The 17,120-nt window shown below is 42.7% G+C and overlaps 1 protein-coding gene and 1 long non-coding RNA gene across 2 annotated transcripts in view; both read left to right on the top strand.

Annotated features, from left to right (window-relative positions):
• Positions 1-309: 309 nt before the first annotated feature.
• LOC309848239 lies at positions 310-8,777 on the top strand. Its single transcript, XR_014302909.1, has 4 exons — positions 310-819; positions 5,625-5,714; positions 6,030-6,154; positions 8,693-8,777. It is a non-coding gene; the product is annotated as an uncharacterized lncRNA (long non-coding RNA).
• A 6,292-nt stretch (positions 8,778-15,069) lies between these two features.
• MAPRE2 (microtubule associated protein RP/EB family member 2) overlaps positions 15,070-17,120 on the top strand; it is a 197,030-nt gene continuing 194,979 nt past the window's right edge. The window contains exon 1 of the mRNA XM_082699580.1: positions 15,070-15,546. Coding sequence (XP_082555706.1) covers positions 15,521-15,546 — 26 coding nt within the window. The 5' untranslated portion in view covers positions 15,070-15,520. The remainder of the gene's footprint in view (positions 15,547-17,120) is intronic.

Below are 17,120 nucleotides of genomic sequence, written 5' to 3'. Positions count from 1 at the left end.
CCCTTGTTCAAGGGCACAGACATGTTTTTTCAGCCATTGTGAAGACTGCATGGTGTAAGAGACCGTCTTCGCTTTTTTTTTTTTTTTTCTTAAAAAGAAAAGCACAAAGTCATTCTTCATATGACCAATTAGCATAATGCTAAATTGCAAATCTGTAACAGTGAGGAGTGTTAAGCTAACAGAATTTATTCCAGGATGATAGCTTTGTCTTGGCTGGACCTGACCAAGGGACAAAGCTTTGTAAATAATTGCTGGTTTCCATATTTGCTTTACCAGACGCTATGCCTGTGGTGAGCAGGGTCTGCCTCATTGACGTCATTTAACCCGATGCCTGGTGCAAAGTGCTTGAGCAATAAATATAGAAGAAATAAAGAAAATAAGGAGGATGCATCATTCCTCAGGCCACTCTTGGGAATGTCAATAGTCAGAGCCAGAATTTTGAATGGAAGCTTTGGAAGAGATGAAAATCTATTTGGAATGGACCCTGGTAAGCACTAGAATGGGGAGGTTGAGGAGACCCCGCCATGTGCTGAGAACTATGTAGTAATGTTGCTTTTTCTCAGATGTGGGGAATGCTGATTTGTACGCTGACCTCCAGGCTGTAAAGATACCTGATAACGCAGCCAGGACTTGGCTCAGAAAGTGATTCAGCAATTTGCCTGAGACTGACCCAGTTTTAGCACAAAAAGTCCGGAGTCCTGAGAAATGCCTCAGTCCCAGTCAAATCAGAGCAACTGGTCGCCCAAGACAGCAAGTAAGAAGATACTCGGGCACTCAGGCAAGCAGCAAATCTCAGGCAAATTCTGCATCGTAAACCAAGTAAGAGAATATTCTAGAGCTGGGTATTTGGAAGACAGAAAATGCTTATTCTACAACGGGTGTATCTTTGTAATCAAAGGTTTAATTCTTATGTCCTGCCAGGATTCCCTTAGGGTATCTGAAATGATCTGTGGGTTCACTTTTGGATTTCTAAAAATGAGATGACCTGTAGATAAGGATCATTTAAATATCTTGATGTTAAAGAGAGTTTTCAAAACTCAAGGGATTGCTGGGGTGCCTGGGTGGCTCAGTGGGTTAAAGCCTCTGCCTAAGGCTCAGGTCATATTCCAGGATGGAGCCCTGTAGGAGGGAGCTCTACTCAGGGGGGAGCCTGCTTTGCCCTCTTTCTGCCTGCCTCTCTGCCTGCTTGTGATCGCTGTCTGTCAAATGAATAAATTTTTGTTTATTTTTTTATTTTTTATTTTTTATAAACATATATTTTTATCCCCAGGGGTACAGGTCTGTGAATCGCCAGGTTTACACACTTCACAGCACTCACCAAAGCACATACCCTCCCCAATGTCCATAACCCCAACCCCCTTCTCCCAACCCCCCTCCCCCCTCCCCCCAGTGTCAAATGAATAAATTTTTTAAAAAAGAAAGAAAGAAAGAAAGATCTTTAAAGAAAAACTCAAGGGATGCTGAAAAGAGCCTGTGATCCTGAATTTTGGCATAACTGATATTAAGCTTTAAAAAACAACAACTGTGATTGACTATGTTAATCAATTTATTCTTGAAGCTACCTCAGAAATTTTGAGCAGGCAGTAACTTGCCCTCTTTGAAGAGAGGGCATTATTTGGTTCATCTAAGAGCAAATCAATTTTTTCAGACACGGACTCAGAGAGAGGAGGTAAGTCTCGGCCCTGTTTTCTGCATTTTGTTCTTCTACCCAGTGCTCATTCTTTCCATCGTAACATCAATGGGGTGTTGGAACAGACTCTGGAAATAAACATATAAGCTTGAACTCTAAAGAGGGAGCATCTATAGAGATCTTTCCATTTATTAAATCAGATACATGCTGACTTGTGTTCTCAAGTTTTAAAAAAATGGAGTACTAGCTTGATATTTCTGGAATAGCTACTAACATTTAGTGAGATTTATATATGGCATTATAGAATTCCCCTATCCTGCAATTTCTGGAGGAAAGTTGTTCTAACATATTTCAAGTTTTGAAATACATAACAAGCAAATTCTAATAACGCAGAAAAACTACAGAACACACCACAAATTACACAAAAGGTCCCCAAGACTTCCTGGGTAAGACGCTTCAGCAGTTGCCTAAAGAGTTCACCTCTGGATGAACTTACATCCCTACCAGTAGTTGATTACTCATTCAGCTTAATGGTAACTGCCAATGAAGAAATAGGAACTGCCAAAACATAAATCGTAACTGGCTGGAGCTTTAGACAAGTACAAATTAGTCTTCCATCAGTTTCACTCAGCTTTATGTTCCAAATTGCATGTGTTCCTTGAAAGAAAAAAAAAAAAAAAAAAAACACCATTAAAAATCTTGATTTTTTTTTTTTAATGAGAGGTAATATTCACCTGATACATGTATCAATAGACACTCACTCATGGTAGTAACCAAAGGCCATTAAACTCAGTGTTGCCATGGACCCCGCTATATTCCTTGCTAGTAAGTTATCAACAAACTTGGTCCTGTGGACCACTTTCTTTTTTCCTTAAAGAGACAATATACAAATATAAGAAAGAGGTCTTGAAGTTTTTATTTTGTTTTTGTTTTCTTTGGGAGAGAGAGTTCACCCCTGTGTGTTTGCAGAATGTGAGTGGGCGGGGAGGGGCTGACGAAGATGGAGAGGGAGAGAATCTTATGCAGGCTCCACGCTGAGGGCAGAGTCCCACCTGGGGCTCAATCCCACAACCCTGAGATCATGACCTGGGCCAAAATCAAGAGTCTGTCATTTCACCAAATGAGCCACTCGGGCACCCTCTGGAGTGAATATTTGGGTGCTAGACTAGCAATTGGAAAATTACTAAAATCTATAAATTACCTACGTGCTGACACGGAAGCTATTGCAATGGGAAGGGGACAAATGCATGAGAAGCCCTCCCTGACACTGAGTAGGTGGGAAAGTATGACTAAAACATGAGTAATTCTGGGAGAGAGGAAAAAATGTTTTTAAAAAAGTAACCATGTTTTTTCTCTCTGAAAAGGTATATATCTCTAGTGAATTGTTTGGAATCGTAACCTAAGTTCTTGTATTTCCCATGAATCAGCATTTAACCAACAAATATGAGGTTAAATGATTCCCGTTTCCCCCTCTAGGAACATCTGCTTCCAAAGGAATTTTGGCAGCGCTTACAAGTGATGTCAGACTGCCAGGCACAAAGATTACAATCTGGTTAATTCTTGCCCTGGCACTCCTACCTCCAGGGGAGACTTGTTTAAAATCCACGCAAACCAGAGTTTGAAAATGGATAACCATGCATTCTCACTGGAAAACAAACACAATTTTGGAAACAGGAAGTGCTCAGAACCAGAGTTTTACTGAGTCTCTTAAACATTTATATTCAATATTCTACAAAATATCAGTTTATAAAGGTGTTTGGGAAAATAAAACCCCAAAAAGAAATAATCCAGTCATGTCGTTCGCCATGAATGAATACTTAATGAATAACTAATTTCTTCAAGATATAAGGAGTCACTAGGCTTTTCCTTTATAGATCAAGACTGTTATTCACAGAATAGCTATGCTTTAACCATCTGGTTGACTGATTGGGGTATCTTAAGATCCTATAGTTACATTCTTCAGCTTTCATTGGGTCATTCTTCCTTTCATTGGTTAAGAAAGGATTTTGAGGGACACTTGGGTGACTCAGTCAGTTAAGCGGCTGCCTTCAGCTCAGGTCATGGTCCCAGGGTCTTGGGATTGAGTCCTGCAAGCAGAGAGCCTGCTTCTCTCCCTGCCTGTAGCTCCCCCTGCTTGTGCAATCTCTCTCTCTCTCTCTCTCCCTGTCTCTTACAAATAAATAAAATCTAAGAAAGAAAGGAAGAAAGAAAGAGAGAGAGAGAGAAGAAAGAGAAAGAGAGAAAGGAAGGAAGGATTTTGAGTAGGTTCCTTAGGCCAGGAACTCCAATAGCACTTAGCCTGAGATGATCCATTATGGTGAACATTTTCAACATGGATGAAAGGAGATGACATCATTTGGGTCATCTTCGAATGTAAGGTTTGAGGGATAAGACACCCTAGATTTATTCAAGACAGAATTAAGTGAAGGGCTCCACTGAGGTCAAGTGAAAAATCAGGTTGGTTGGTTTGTTTGTTTTCTAAAGATTTTATTTATTTACTTGTCAGAGGGAGAACACAAGCAGGGGAAGGAGCAGACAAAGGGAGAAGCAGGCTCCCTGCTGAGCAAGGAGCCCGATTCGGGACTCAATTCCAGGACCCTGGGAACATGACCTGAGCTGAAGACAGACCTTAACTGGCCAAACCATCCAGGTGTCCCTGAAAATCAGGTTTTAACAGCCAAAATAAGGGGTCTGAATGAGGGGGGGGACAGGGTGCTCCTTGTTGCGGCCACAGGAAGCAGCAATGACAGTCCCCAGCATTTGTTCTTTTTCTGGTCAGAACTTGGGTGAGTTGCTGAATCAGAATGTACCTTGAGGATATTTCAAAGGATGACATGTTATGATCTTATTGTATTTTAACTCTTGAATCATTAAGTTTTGGCTACGGGTCAATATTCCGTGAAGTCAGCTGTTACACAGAAAAAGAAGGCGGTGTTCCTAATCAGGGGATCTGGTTGGCAGGCCAGCTTCTTGGGCCCCGGGCTAATCCCTTAACTTCTCAACATGGAGAGTGCAGGTGCCTATTTTCGTTCTTTACAGATTTATTGTGATGATCAAATAAAGTAATTGATAAACTATAAATATAGCTATATAGTCATCCAAAGTAATATGAATGAAACACACTGTGAAAAACTGCAATTCACCATTGGCATGTAAGGTTGATCTGAGTTCATTTTTACATTCAGAGAATTTTCTGTCATCCGTTCCCTTCCCCTGTTCTACGAAGTCAGCGACATTGGTTCACTTGAACGAACGAGGCTGTTCTTAAATGGATCACCACAGGAAAAATGAGTCTGTTCTGCAAGCACCGATTAACAGAGAAGTGACCGTTGCCTCTTGGCGAGTTACCCACACCCCTCCATCACCTGCCTGCCAGCCCCCATTCTGCCCAGCAGTTACATAACCCTAATTCCACCAAGTTCCTCTGATGTTCAAGATTAGGTTAACTTGGTTTCCCGTAAGCCAGAGGCCCAATGTCACTGTTAACCAGGACGCTGGAACAAAGGACACAATGATTACAGTCCCCTCCTCCTGCCAATTGACAAGAACTACCCAACTAGAACCACAAAGAGAGTGTGTGTGTGTGTGCACAGGAAAATCTGACCTAATGGCAAAGGAATGCATCCCCCTTCTCCAAGCACACACAAATGTGTATCTAGTTATCAAAGAACTGTCCAGAAGGGTTAGCAGGCTCTGGTGTGCGGAGCCCACTGACCTGTCACTCACCAGCCCCGAAGGTTCAGATAGGAACTCAAAGGACATAGGAGTGGAAACGATAGTGGGATTTTGGTTTTTTTTTTTTTTTTTTAAGAGTGAGATACTGGAAGCTGGCTCCCGTTCCGTGGCGACGGGCCTTCCTTTAAATATAACCAGCAGCGAGAGCTGAGAATGACTGCCATGCTTGAATGCCAAATAAACACAAAATGACAAGCACAGATTTTTGGCTTTATATTAAAGCTTGCTTTTTCAACAACCCCTTTTGTTGCCTCTAAAGACAATGGTCACAGTGTTTCTGCGCCAGATCCTGGACCTCTGAGCATAGGCTCCCTCGCCGCACCCAACCCCAGTTCCCTCCACAAGCACGGTGAGTGTCCTTTTTGGGTTTGAAAACAAGCCATCTCTCCCCTCCTGGCTGGTTGCTCTGGAAATCCTTGTTTATTGCAACTACAGAGGAGTGGCATAGAAAACTGGGAATGGGCAGGCCAAGCCCAGGGTAGTCTGATGAGGGAGGCGCTTGGGTTTTCTAATGGTTGGGAAACAGTAGCTTAAATTGGGCGTTCTGCAAGACTGTCCTCCAAGGGAGCCACTGGGGGAAGTGGAGGATTGACCCATTTCATTAGTTCATCGGAGGGTTCGTTTTTTCTAATTGGTGTTAATCAGTTATTTCTCTGTCTCCTAGGCTGAACCACAGTTGATATAAGTGGATGGAACCGGTGGCCTTTCCGCTCTCCTTCTCACCTAACAGTTAAAACAGTCCTCAAATTCTCTTATAGGGCCGAGTAAATATTTCAGATGTTTACACAGGTAAGTACCTAAGTGCGGACACGTGGGTCACCCCAGTGAGAACCCCGTCTGGTCATGTCCGTCACCTCCCTGCCTTTGTTAAGCTTCCACACCAGGGTTTCACGGCTCCATTGTAGAAGCATTTAAACACTGGGGTCCATATTCCTTACTCTTCCTTATCCTCTCACAAGAGGTTTTCTATGTTTTGTTTTTCGCTGGCTTTTAACCCCAAGGGGGAGAATTGGATTCCAAGTTGTGCACTATTATCTTAATTGTTATTTCTATAACATAATTCTCCTTCTAATCATTTGCTTTGATCAGCTTAGTACATCTTTAAGAAAAATGATGTCAGGGATGCCTGGGTGGCTCAGCCGGTTAAGCATATGCCTTCGGCTCAGGTCACAATCCCCGAGTCCCACCATCGAGTCCCGTGATCAAGTCCCGCATCAGGCTCCAGCTCCGCAGGGTGTCTGCTTCTCCCTCCGACCTTCTCCCCTCCCGTGCTCTCTCTCTCTCTCTCTCAAATACATAAATAAAATTTTTTAAAAAGAGAGAGAGAGAAATGAGCTAAGCATAAAGTGGCATTCACTACCAGGTTTCCATGACCTCCAAATCCGTAACAAAAGTAACCTAGTGGACTTAATGCCAAAAGTCGCGCCTTCACATTTTGTCTTTGCGAAAAAGGGACGGTTACAGCCCCCGACGGTGCCTCCTATAACTCTTTGCCTTTCAAGGTCCTCCTGAATCACCGTTGTCAGGCTTGATCATCAGGACCATTCTGACGAGGGGTTTATCATCATCTCCATTTTATAGATGAGAAAATGGAGTCTTGGAAAAACAAGGACATTTCCTAACAGCTATGCTATCTATCCAGGTGGCAGGATTGTGATCCAAGCCCCTAACTCCTTGTAACTTCTCTAATGACCTCTTAAGCCGTGTGGGCTATAAGAGCAACAGGAAAGAGAAAAAATACATTTGTAAACCACTTAGTGGAGCTGGATATATGATATACTGTTTGTTGAGGCTTAGGGAAGGACACATTTCTTCAAGTTGAAACAGCTGCGTTGTGTCGGACGAGGGCTCCTTACCTATTCAGAGTATGAGAGTCGAATCACTCCAAGAATTATCTGAAGAGGTCATTCTCAGTATAACTTCTATTTATTTATTCATGTGTTTATTCACTCACTCCCTTTTTTTTTTTTTTTAAAGATTTTATTCATTTATTTGAGAGAGAAAGATTGGGAGAGAGAACATGAGCAGGGAGTAGGGAGAGGGAGAAGCAGGCTCCCTGCTGAGCAGGGATCTGCACCCGGACTGGATCCCCAGGACCCTGGGATCATAATCCCTGAGCTGCAAGCCCAAGGCAGACACCCTCTACCAACTCAGCCCCCCAGGCGCTCTCACTCACTCACTTTTTTACTTATTTGCTTATTTCTTCACCTACTTATTTATACTGGGAAAATGTTGCTTTCTCTCTTACTTGCACTAACCAGCCTCAGCAAACTTGATAAAATAGTCTAACATGTAAAGTATAAGAAATAAGGGGCGGTAGGGAGAGGGTGGCTGAGTTATGGACATTGGGGAGGGTGTGTCCTATGGTGAGTGCTGTGAAGTGTGTAAACCTGGTGATTCACAGACCTGTACCCCTGGGGCTAATAATTCATCATATATTAATAAAAAAATAAAAAATTATTTTTAAAAAGTCTAAGAAATAATAATTTCAGGCAAACTAAGGAAGGAAAACTAACAAAAATTAATATGAAGCTTAGCAACCACACCGTTCTAAGCAATTTTATAGACGTCCATAGCTAGCTTCGGTGAAATATATTTATTTGTCCCTTTTCATATTAACCTACTTCCAACTCAAATTTTACCAGCTCTAAAGAAGCTAGATGCACTCTAAAGAAGGCATCATTTGGGCGCCTGGGTGGCTCAGCGGATTAAGCGCCTTCCTCAGGCTCAGGTCATGATCCCTGAGTCACAGGATCAAATCCTACCTCCCCCCAACCCCTCTGGAATCCAGCAGCTGGGGCTCCTTGCTCAGTGGGGAACCTGTTTCTCCCTCTGACCCTCCCCTCTATCACACTTTCTCTGTCTCTCTCTCGCAGATAAATAAGTAAAATCTAAAAAAAAAGAGAGAGAGAAGGTATTGTTTATAATTCTACTACCTCATTCAGCATTTGTGGTAGAATCATCATAATTCATTTCACAAATGCAAAGAATCATATGTATTGAAATTTAAAAAAAAAAAAAGTACGCTGCAAACTAAAAGCCAGTTTACCACATCCTTAAATGAAGGATTTCATTATGGAAATCATTTACTATCAGAAGTTCTGAATATTCCTACATGAAGCCTGAAGCCCAACAGGAAACAGAAGCTGATATTATTAGAAGACATTTATTCTTGGCCAATACATTCTCTACTTTTTTGTGTGCACTAAACTCTGGGTCTGGTAGAATTAAATAAAAGCTAAAGTTTCTCCATGCATCCAATGAACTACAGACCAGAAGCTTCATTGAAAGCCAAATTCTTCTTCTGTGTACCCTCTTGTTCCTCAGCCAGGACTTTCTGAATGAAGGGAAACAGCAAGCTCCAAACCACAGCCATAAGGATTCCTCAGGTTTACTCTGTTCAAAGGCCTGGGCTGTGGTAAGTAGATAAACTTCACATTGGCTAAAACTCCAGTTTTCAGAACAAAATACAGGAGAAGATGAAAGAAAAAAAATCTGTTTGCTAGACTTGTCATCATTGGTGATGCAGATTGAATGCATCTTTGGGACTAGAAAACTAAGGAGTCAATACCATCTTCCTCAGGGGTGGTCTCTAACTAACAGGGAAGGGGGAGAATACAAGACTCAGACAGTCACATCAATAATCTGAAGAAGGAAGGAACTGATGAGACCATTACTTTCTTTTTTATTAGGGTTCTTTTGTGGGGTACCTGGGTGGCTTATTGGTTAAAGATCTGCCTTAGGCTCAGGTCCTGATCTCAGGGTCCTAGCATCAAGCCCCACTCAGATCTCCCTGCTCAGTGGGGAGCCTGCCCCTCTCTCTGAGACTTTCAAATAAATAAAATCTTATTTAAAAAAAAAAGGGGGGGGTCTTCTTTTCCTAAACATGTTCTTTCAGACTCAACCGATTTTTTTTTTACTTCTGTTACTGTAAGTGTTGTATTTACTAAAGGAAATACAAACATTCAAGCACTGAATAAAGGATAATCTTGAGGAAAACAGCATTCACTGAAGAGATACTAGGAATATCATTTAAGTATCATTTTGAGGAGAAAAAAATACCCTAGAGAGTCAACTTGTGTCTCTTCCACAATTGTTCTCACAGACCTTTTCTGTTAATCCAGGCTATTTGTGTTTATTGTATTGATAATGGTCACTCCAAAAAGTAAAATTAGACCCCTATACAACTAACCCCCCCAGACGCCCCCCACCAGTAACCTAAATCCTAGTAAAATTGAATTAAGCTTGACTGTGAATAGTTTCAACAACCAAGGGAGGGGCAGGTGGTTGGCTTGGAGACAAACTTTCCCAGCTTCCCTCCCGGGCACTTGGATTTGATCCTGTTCCTCCAGCAGTTTCCTATTATCTTTCTTTCTTTTCTTAGAAATTCTCTTCAGAAACCCCTTCAAGTCCCCTCCCTTTCCCCCATCCCCCACTTGCCTGTGAGCCCAAGCTGTCCTGTAACCCTGAGCTTTGAAGTCAGCCTCTGCTTGTGCTCTGGGATGTCAGGTACCATCTGTTAATGAGCTTTTTTAGGCAAACTATTGGAAGTAACTGCTAGAGGTTTTGTTGTGGGTTTTTTTTTTTCCTGCTTAAGTTAAAGAAAACAATTTTTTATTCCTCTTGGTAGCCATCCAGAGATAAGAGAATTAAACTGATTAAAAACAACAACAACAACAACAACTTTGATCTTTTCATTGCATATCTTTCCTGGATACCACCTCTAGCAAAAGAATCTCAAATCTTAATCTCAAAATCTCTAGTGCTACCTCACCTAGGGTTTTGTAATCTCTCTGTTGCAGACCTTCCTATGTCCTTTCCTGGGGCTTCCGCAACAGCAGCAAGCATGCCTTTGATCGGAATTTCAGTTCGGCTACCAGCTGGATGCATATTCCCAACGCCTCAGTGCTTTGCTTTCCAGCTGCCCAGAGTGATCCCACCGCCCAGGGAAGGAAGCAAGGACATCAGAGCAAATCCTGGCCCCTTTCGCAGCAGAGAGAATGCTTTTTGGAGTCTCATACGGGAACCCTGAAAGATCTCCCCATACGGAGATACATCTACACAACACACACACACACACTAAAAGTAATTTAAGACTAGAAAGGTTTAAAGAGAATTAGGAACTCTAAGAAATTATTTTAAGGAACTATCATTCAAAAAAAATAATAAGCAAGAGCAAATTTTGGTAATTAAGCAGTGGCTTAGATCTGGGTCCTACTCTGTTTATATCAATTTTTCCTTCTGAGTGTAGCCGGGGCACAGGGGCGCAGACAGACCAGGCTGGGCCGGCTCCCCGCTGACAGAATCCAAAGGCAGAGAGGCGAGTGTGGTGAGACAAGAAAGGAACTACTTTCAGGGGAGCTGACACGGGAAAACAGCGGCTAGTGTCTCAAAGACTTAACTGGAAGGGTCCAAAAATGCTTCCAAGTCTACATAAGGAAGGGGGGTGGGGGGGCAAAGGTGGGTGGGTCCGCACAGGTGGGCAGTGAAGGTCAGATCCATCAAGGCCTTAGACTCCAGCATGGGCGGGGTCTTGCTGGCTCAGGGTAGACCTTACCGCTGAGGGGGCAGTCTCCGTGCCCACCAGGCAATGCTTTGCTCTTAGGGTCTTCCTCCTGAGCCAAGAGACAAGTTGGAAAGAAGAACCCAACTAGAAAGCTTGGGGTCAAAATGGAGGCAACCCTCTTTCATTTCATAAGCACTTGACTCCACACAGTTAACTTCAGTGCCCATCTTTGATCTCCGCTTCATTCTGACCCTTTTCAGGTTTGGGGACCTCAGCTTGCCTAGACCCTCTCTGATGTGGGAACTTCTGTTCCAACAAACTCCCCATACTCCATGCTTCCATTTCTAACCTCAGAGACACACCCCCCGCACACCCAAGACCCAAGAGGCTCTGCCTCAGTCTCCCCATCCCTCGGGGAGGGAGGAGTGGCTTATAGACTGCCCATTGCCCATGACACCTCTTCATGCAAAGGGAAAACTGCCTCATACAACGAAGAGAAGAGGCAGCATTGCACTTAAAAGAAGCCATAACCGCAGAGGAATGAGGCATGGAGGAGAAACTACTAGCACGTGTCTCTATAGGACTGGGCAGGACATTTACTCTTCTGCTGCACTCTGTGCACCAACCCACTCCCTCTTCTGTTAGGATATCCCCCAAGTCACCAAATCTACGACAGAAAACCCATGACAAATTAGTTCGAGTTGAAAGGAAAATCTCGGGCGCCTGGGTGGCTCAGTGGGTTAAGCCACTGCCTTCGGCTCAGGTCATGATCTCAGGGTCCTGGGATCGAGTCCCGCATCGGGCCCTCTGCTCAGCAGGGAGCCTGCTTCCCTCTCTCTCTCTCTGGCTGCCTCTCCATCTACTTGTGATTTCTCTCTGTCAAATTAATAAATAAAAAATCTTTAAAAAAAAAAAAAAAAAAAGAAAGGAAAATCTCCAACTTCTTTTTTTCCTGGTACCCAGTTCAAGACAGCAACGGTTCTCTGCTGGGTGCAAGGGAGAGCAGGAAACTGCTGTTCCGGACAGAGACTAGTGAACGGGGAAACTGTTTTTCAAAATGACGAGCCACTCGTGGAAGTTTTTGGTATCATTTCCTCCAAAGACTGGCAATTGTTTCAGAAGAAAACGTCAGAAATAGTACTAACCCCAAACCTGGTAACAAGAAATTCTTGATCATTATCCATGAATGAGGATCATCATCCCTTGGATAATGAAATTGAATACTTTTGTTAGAATGGGGATTTTCCCCTTTTTTATAAAAAAGACTAATTATACTTTAGTCTAGAATGATTCTCTCCTTACCGTGCTGTTCTCTTCTTAGAGCAAAACACATGAGTGTGCTGTTACGGGAGGAGAACTTTGACCTGGGAAGGGTATTGAGGCATTCTCCCAGACAAGCTGTTGACTTCCACAAAAAATTGGCAAAGGACAGAGCCATCTGGGATAAAATGTTATGCACATTGTTGGTGGCTTACTCTTAGGAATGCATTTCAGTTTCAGACCACAAAAACCATGACATTAAGCAGCTAATAGAGGCTATTTTGTATTACATCACAGATGGAGAAGGATCCCAGGATGGGCCCCTTCATTTCACCTATTTCAAAAATCTGAAACATTATTTTTCAGATGAGCCTTTGGTGCAACTATCCACTTCCCCAGTTTTAGAGTTTCCTATACAGAGCATCCTCTGTCCCTACATCCCGGGGTACCCCGGGCAGTGGAGACCGTCAGCAGACTTAACAAGGGGTTATCTAGGTTCTGGTGATGACGTCACCACAACTTACTATGGGAGGTTCTACAAGACACTTAATATTCCCAGATCCATTAGTTAAGATAAGACTAGCTGTAGAACAAACACCAAAATTTCACTGTTAATAAAATATTGCTACTTGCTCGTCACAGTTCGATATCGGCATTCCTCGGGAGCAGGCAGCCTTCCCTCCCACGGTGATTCAGAGATCCCAACTCTTCCAGCTTTCAAATCCTTCCATCCATGAGGGCATCGAAGTCCTCTGCTTCTTGCTCTTGGAAAGGGAAAGAAAATACGGGAAAATCCCACCTGCTCTGTAAGAGTGGCGGGAAAGGGACGCATCCTCACTTCCGCTCTAATCCAATGTCGAGAACAAGACAGATGGCCGTGGAGCCGGCAAGGACAGGAACCAGAGACTGAGAAGCACGGTCCAGCCTGGGATGGCAGGAATTTGGGGGCGCACAGCTATAAAATTTTGCCACACTAAACCTCGACTTCTTTATCTGTGAAATGGTAATAACGGTTTTTGCCCTGCCACCCCACATAGAGACATTGCGGGAAAAGCAGTAATAAACGTTAATGTGTTTTGGAAGTGGTTCCAGAGGATCACAGCCCCACAAGAGAGTATTGTCCCTTCTAGCTATGAACTTGTTTGTGCCTTTCAGCATTGCAAGATTCGAGTCCACGTTCAACTGCTAGACTTAGTTGTCAAAGCCCACGATTTTGTCCCCATATTTATTGCCCTTCCCTTCTGGGAGCTTTTGACCAAGTCCATCCCCGACTCCACGAGACCACACACTTTCTTGGCGTCCGCATTGTGGCGTTCTCCTGGTCTCCCCACTTCCTCACCGCCCCTTCTCAATCCACTCTCAACCTTCTCGCAGATGTTTCTTAGGACCCTGCCATGAACCCTATCTCTCACCACACTCATTCCCCACACAGTCGTGTCCTTGCCGGTGGCGGCATGCCGAGGACCCTAAAAGTGTACCTTGTCACCAAGCTGCTCTTCTGGGCTTCACACTCCCACGGACCACAGGGCCCTTGATACCACCATCTGAGTGCTTCTCGGGCAGCTCAGACGTCACATGGCCAAAACAGAGCTCCTGACTTTCCCTCCCCAAACCATCCCTCTGCAAATCTTCCCACATATAATCCTCCATCTTCACAAATGACATCCAGTACTCAAATTCAAAAACTCAGAATCGTGTTTTACTCCTTCCTTTCTCTCACTTCCTGTTGGTAAATCCTACTGGCTTTACCACACCCTCCCCCAAAATGAAATGCCTCTGTCTGTCCACTTCTATCTAGCGGCTGTCTCCCTAATACTAGCCACTGTCTTATCCCACCCACATTGCTACAGAAGTTTCTGAAGTAATTACTGAAGTTTAAGTCTTATACCTTACAACCCATTCTCCCCAGAGCAGCACAAGTCATCTTTTTAAAACATACAGACTCCAGAGAGCAGAGGCATGAGGTGGAGAGCAGGACCGGGGTGGCCTGTGTCATTTGAGGTTTTGACGCTGGCCATGCCCGATATGTAATCGCTCCCTGGACTTCCTGCTCACGCAGCCAAACTTCCCTTCTGCTTTTGCTGGTTGGAGTTCGTGTTAGATTACGCTCTTCCTCAGGTGGTCTCCCCTCCCCTCTTTTCCCAAAACGAGTTCCTGTCCCCACTATGTCTCAGTTTAAATGTCACCTGCTCTGAGACACCTTTCCTGAACATTCTGCTTAAAGATCTCTCCTCTCTGGGGCGCCTGGGTGGCTCAGTGGGTTAAGCCTCTGCCTTCAGCTCAGGTCATGATCTCAGGGTCCTGGGATCGAGCCCCGCATCCAGCTCTCTGCTCAGTGGGGAGCCTGCCTACCCCTCCCTCTCTGCCTGCCTCTCTGCCTACTTGTGATCTCTCTCTCTCTCTCTGCCAAATAAATAAATAAAATCTTAAAAAAAAAAAAATTTCCTCTTCAAGTCTGCTTTTCAATGTCTTAGCCCCTTGTTGAGTTCTTTTTGTGGGGTTTGGCTTGGGGTGTTTTTTTTTTTCTTTATTGCCTCCTCATGCATAATATAACTTGTACCATATTATTTATTTTTATGTTTCTTTTAAAATCATTTCTCTCATTTGTAAAAGACAGGGGATAAGCGGTCTCGGGCTCCATCGCCCCCGGCTGGCATTGGCAGGATGTTGCCTGATCACATAATAGCCACCCAGTATTTATTAAATAAATGAACAAATGCACTGTGTCTTTGAGCACTGGATAATCTATATTGCTTCAGAGAGGAAAAAAAAATGAGTCAGCACATGATTTTTAGGCCTAGAAATGACTTTACTAGACTAAAAAGCCCTTCAGGAAAGTTTTACTGCATTTTCATTTCCTGCTCACCCCAAATACCTTGCATAATGCCTTCCTTATAACATGTTTACAATAACGTAAATTTTTGCTCCCAATTAAAATGCCAATTAAGTCAGCAAAGGAGCCAGGCAGTACTGAATTGCCAACAATATACCCAAAGCTATCATTCCTCCTCTCAGAATTTACCGTGAGAATCCAGCGGGGCCAGGCTGGCATCAGGGGAAGAAAATTCCCCAGGCAAGTGGGTTAGAGAGCTGTAAATATTTAGTGAATGAATCATACGTTGCTGTAGCAAGTCAATTCCAGAAAGGAAGAGACAGAGAGAGGCAGAGACACAGGAAAATCTGAAGCCCTCCGTCAGTAAGTAGAACCTGTCAGCAACCAAACCCAGAGCTGTGAAGTCCATTATGCTTCCCACACATAAATTTTCAATAACTCATGATGGCATTACGTAGCCCTCTTACCCTCTGATTCTCCCCGCCTCCTCGGGAGACCAGCCACAGAGCTGGGTCACAGGGGGGTTAGGAAAGTCAAGGGCTGGAATGTGGGAGCTATGAGATTTCAGCCAGGACTCAAAAGGTGAGTGCTCCGCTGTCTCTGTCAAGTCCTGTAATGTAATGAGATTTCTTCATCTGTTTCCTCATCTATAAAAGGCTCACTCTGTGTACCTCACAAACTGTTTCTACAACATACTAATAAAAGTACTTTGTAAATTGTATAAACATTATCAAAATTCAGTTGCTAAACATAATCTTTTTTTATTATTCTTTTATTAAGTTCTTATTTTAATTGCAGTATAGTGAACATAGTGTCATATTAGTTTCAGGTGTACAAGATTATGATTTAGCTCTTTCATACAATATCTGATACTCACCACAACAAGTGATGAGTAATCCCCATCACCTGTTTGACCATGCCCCTCCCCCACCACCTTCCCTCTGGTAACCAGCAGTTCTCTATTGTTAAGAATCTGTTTCTTGGTTTGTGTGACTCTCCTTTTCCTTTGGCTCATTTGTTTTGTTTCTTAAATTCCACATACGAGCGAAATCATATGGTATTTGTCTTTCTCTGATTGACTTAATTATTATAGCATTATACTCTCTAACTCCAGCCATGTTGTTGCAAATTATCAAGATCTCATTTTTTATGACTAAATAATATTCCATTATATGTAACATATTCCATTATATATACAACATATTCCATTATGTATAATATTGTATGTATAACACATTTTCTTTTTCTTTTTAATTTTTTATTATTATGTTCAATTAGCCAACATATAGTACATCTTTAGTGTAGTGTTCAACAATTCATTAGTTGAGTATATCACCCAGTGCTTATCACAAAAACACATCTTTACCCATTCCATCTATTATTGGACTGGGCTGCTTCTATATCTTGATTATTATAGAAAATGCTGCAATCAACATAAGGGTGCATGTGTCTATTTGAATTAATGTTTTTGTATTTTGGGGGTAGATACCCAGTAGTGTGATTACTAGATCGTAGGATAGTTTTAATTTTAACTTTTTGAGGAAGCTCCATATTGTTTGCCGCAGTGGCTGCTCCAGTTTGCAATCCCACCAACAGTGGACAAAGGTCCCTTTTTCTCTACATCGTCACCAATACTTGTTGTTTCTTGTCTGTTTGATTTTAGCTATTCTGACAGGTGTGAGGAGATACCTTTTGTAGTTTTGATTTGGATTTCTCTGATGATGAGTGATACTAAGCATCTTTTCATGCGTCTGTTGGCCAACTGAATGTCTTCTTTGGAGAAATGTGTTTATGTCTTCAGCCCATTTTTAAATAGATTATTTGTTATTTTCATTGTAACTGGCACAAATCTGTACTCTGGTAGTTCCAGAGCTCTTTACTCACTTAACATTCACCACAAAGATGAAATTCATATAATAATATAGTTCTTTGTATATACCTGAGAGCTACTGAAAAAAAAAAAAAATATGATCCAACCACTTGTGCTGAAAGCACTTTTGGGAAAGGGTTCCAGATACTCACTAAACCTAAATGAAAGCCAGACTCTGATTTTCTTTCTTTTCTTCTTTTTGTCTAATGTTTGTCACATTAGACATTAATGTGACATTTTGTCTAATGTGACAAACATTAGACAAAACATGTGGTCCCTTTAAAAA

This window comes from Mustela nivalis (assembly GCF_964662115.1).
Source record: "Mustela nivalis genome assembly, chromosome: 14".
NCBI lineage: Eukaryota > Metazoa > Chordata > Mammalia > Carnivora > Mustelidae > Mustela > Mustela nivalis.
The sequence above is the reverse complement of the archived record's forward strand: the minus strand, read 5'-3'. Positions and strand labels throughout refer to the sequence as shown.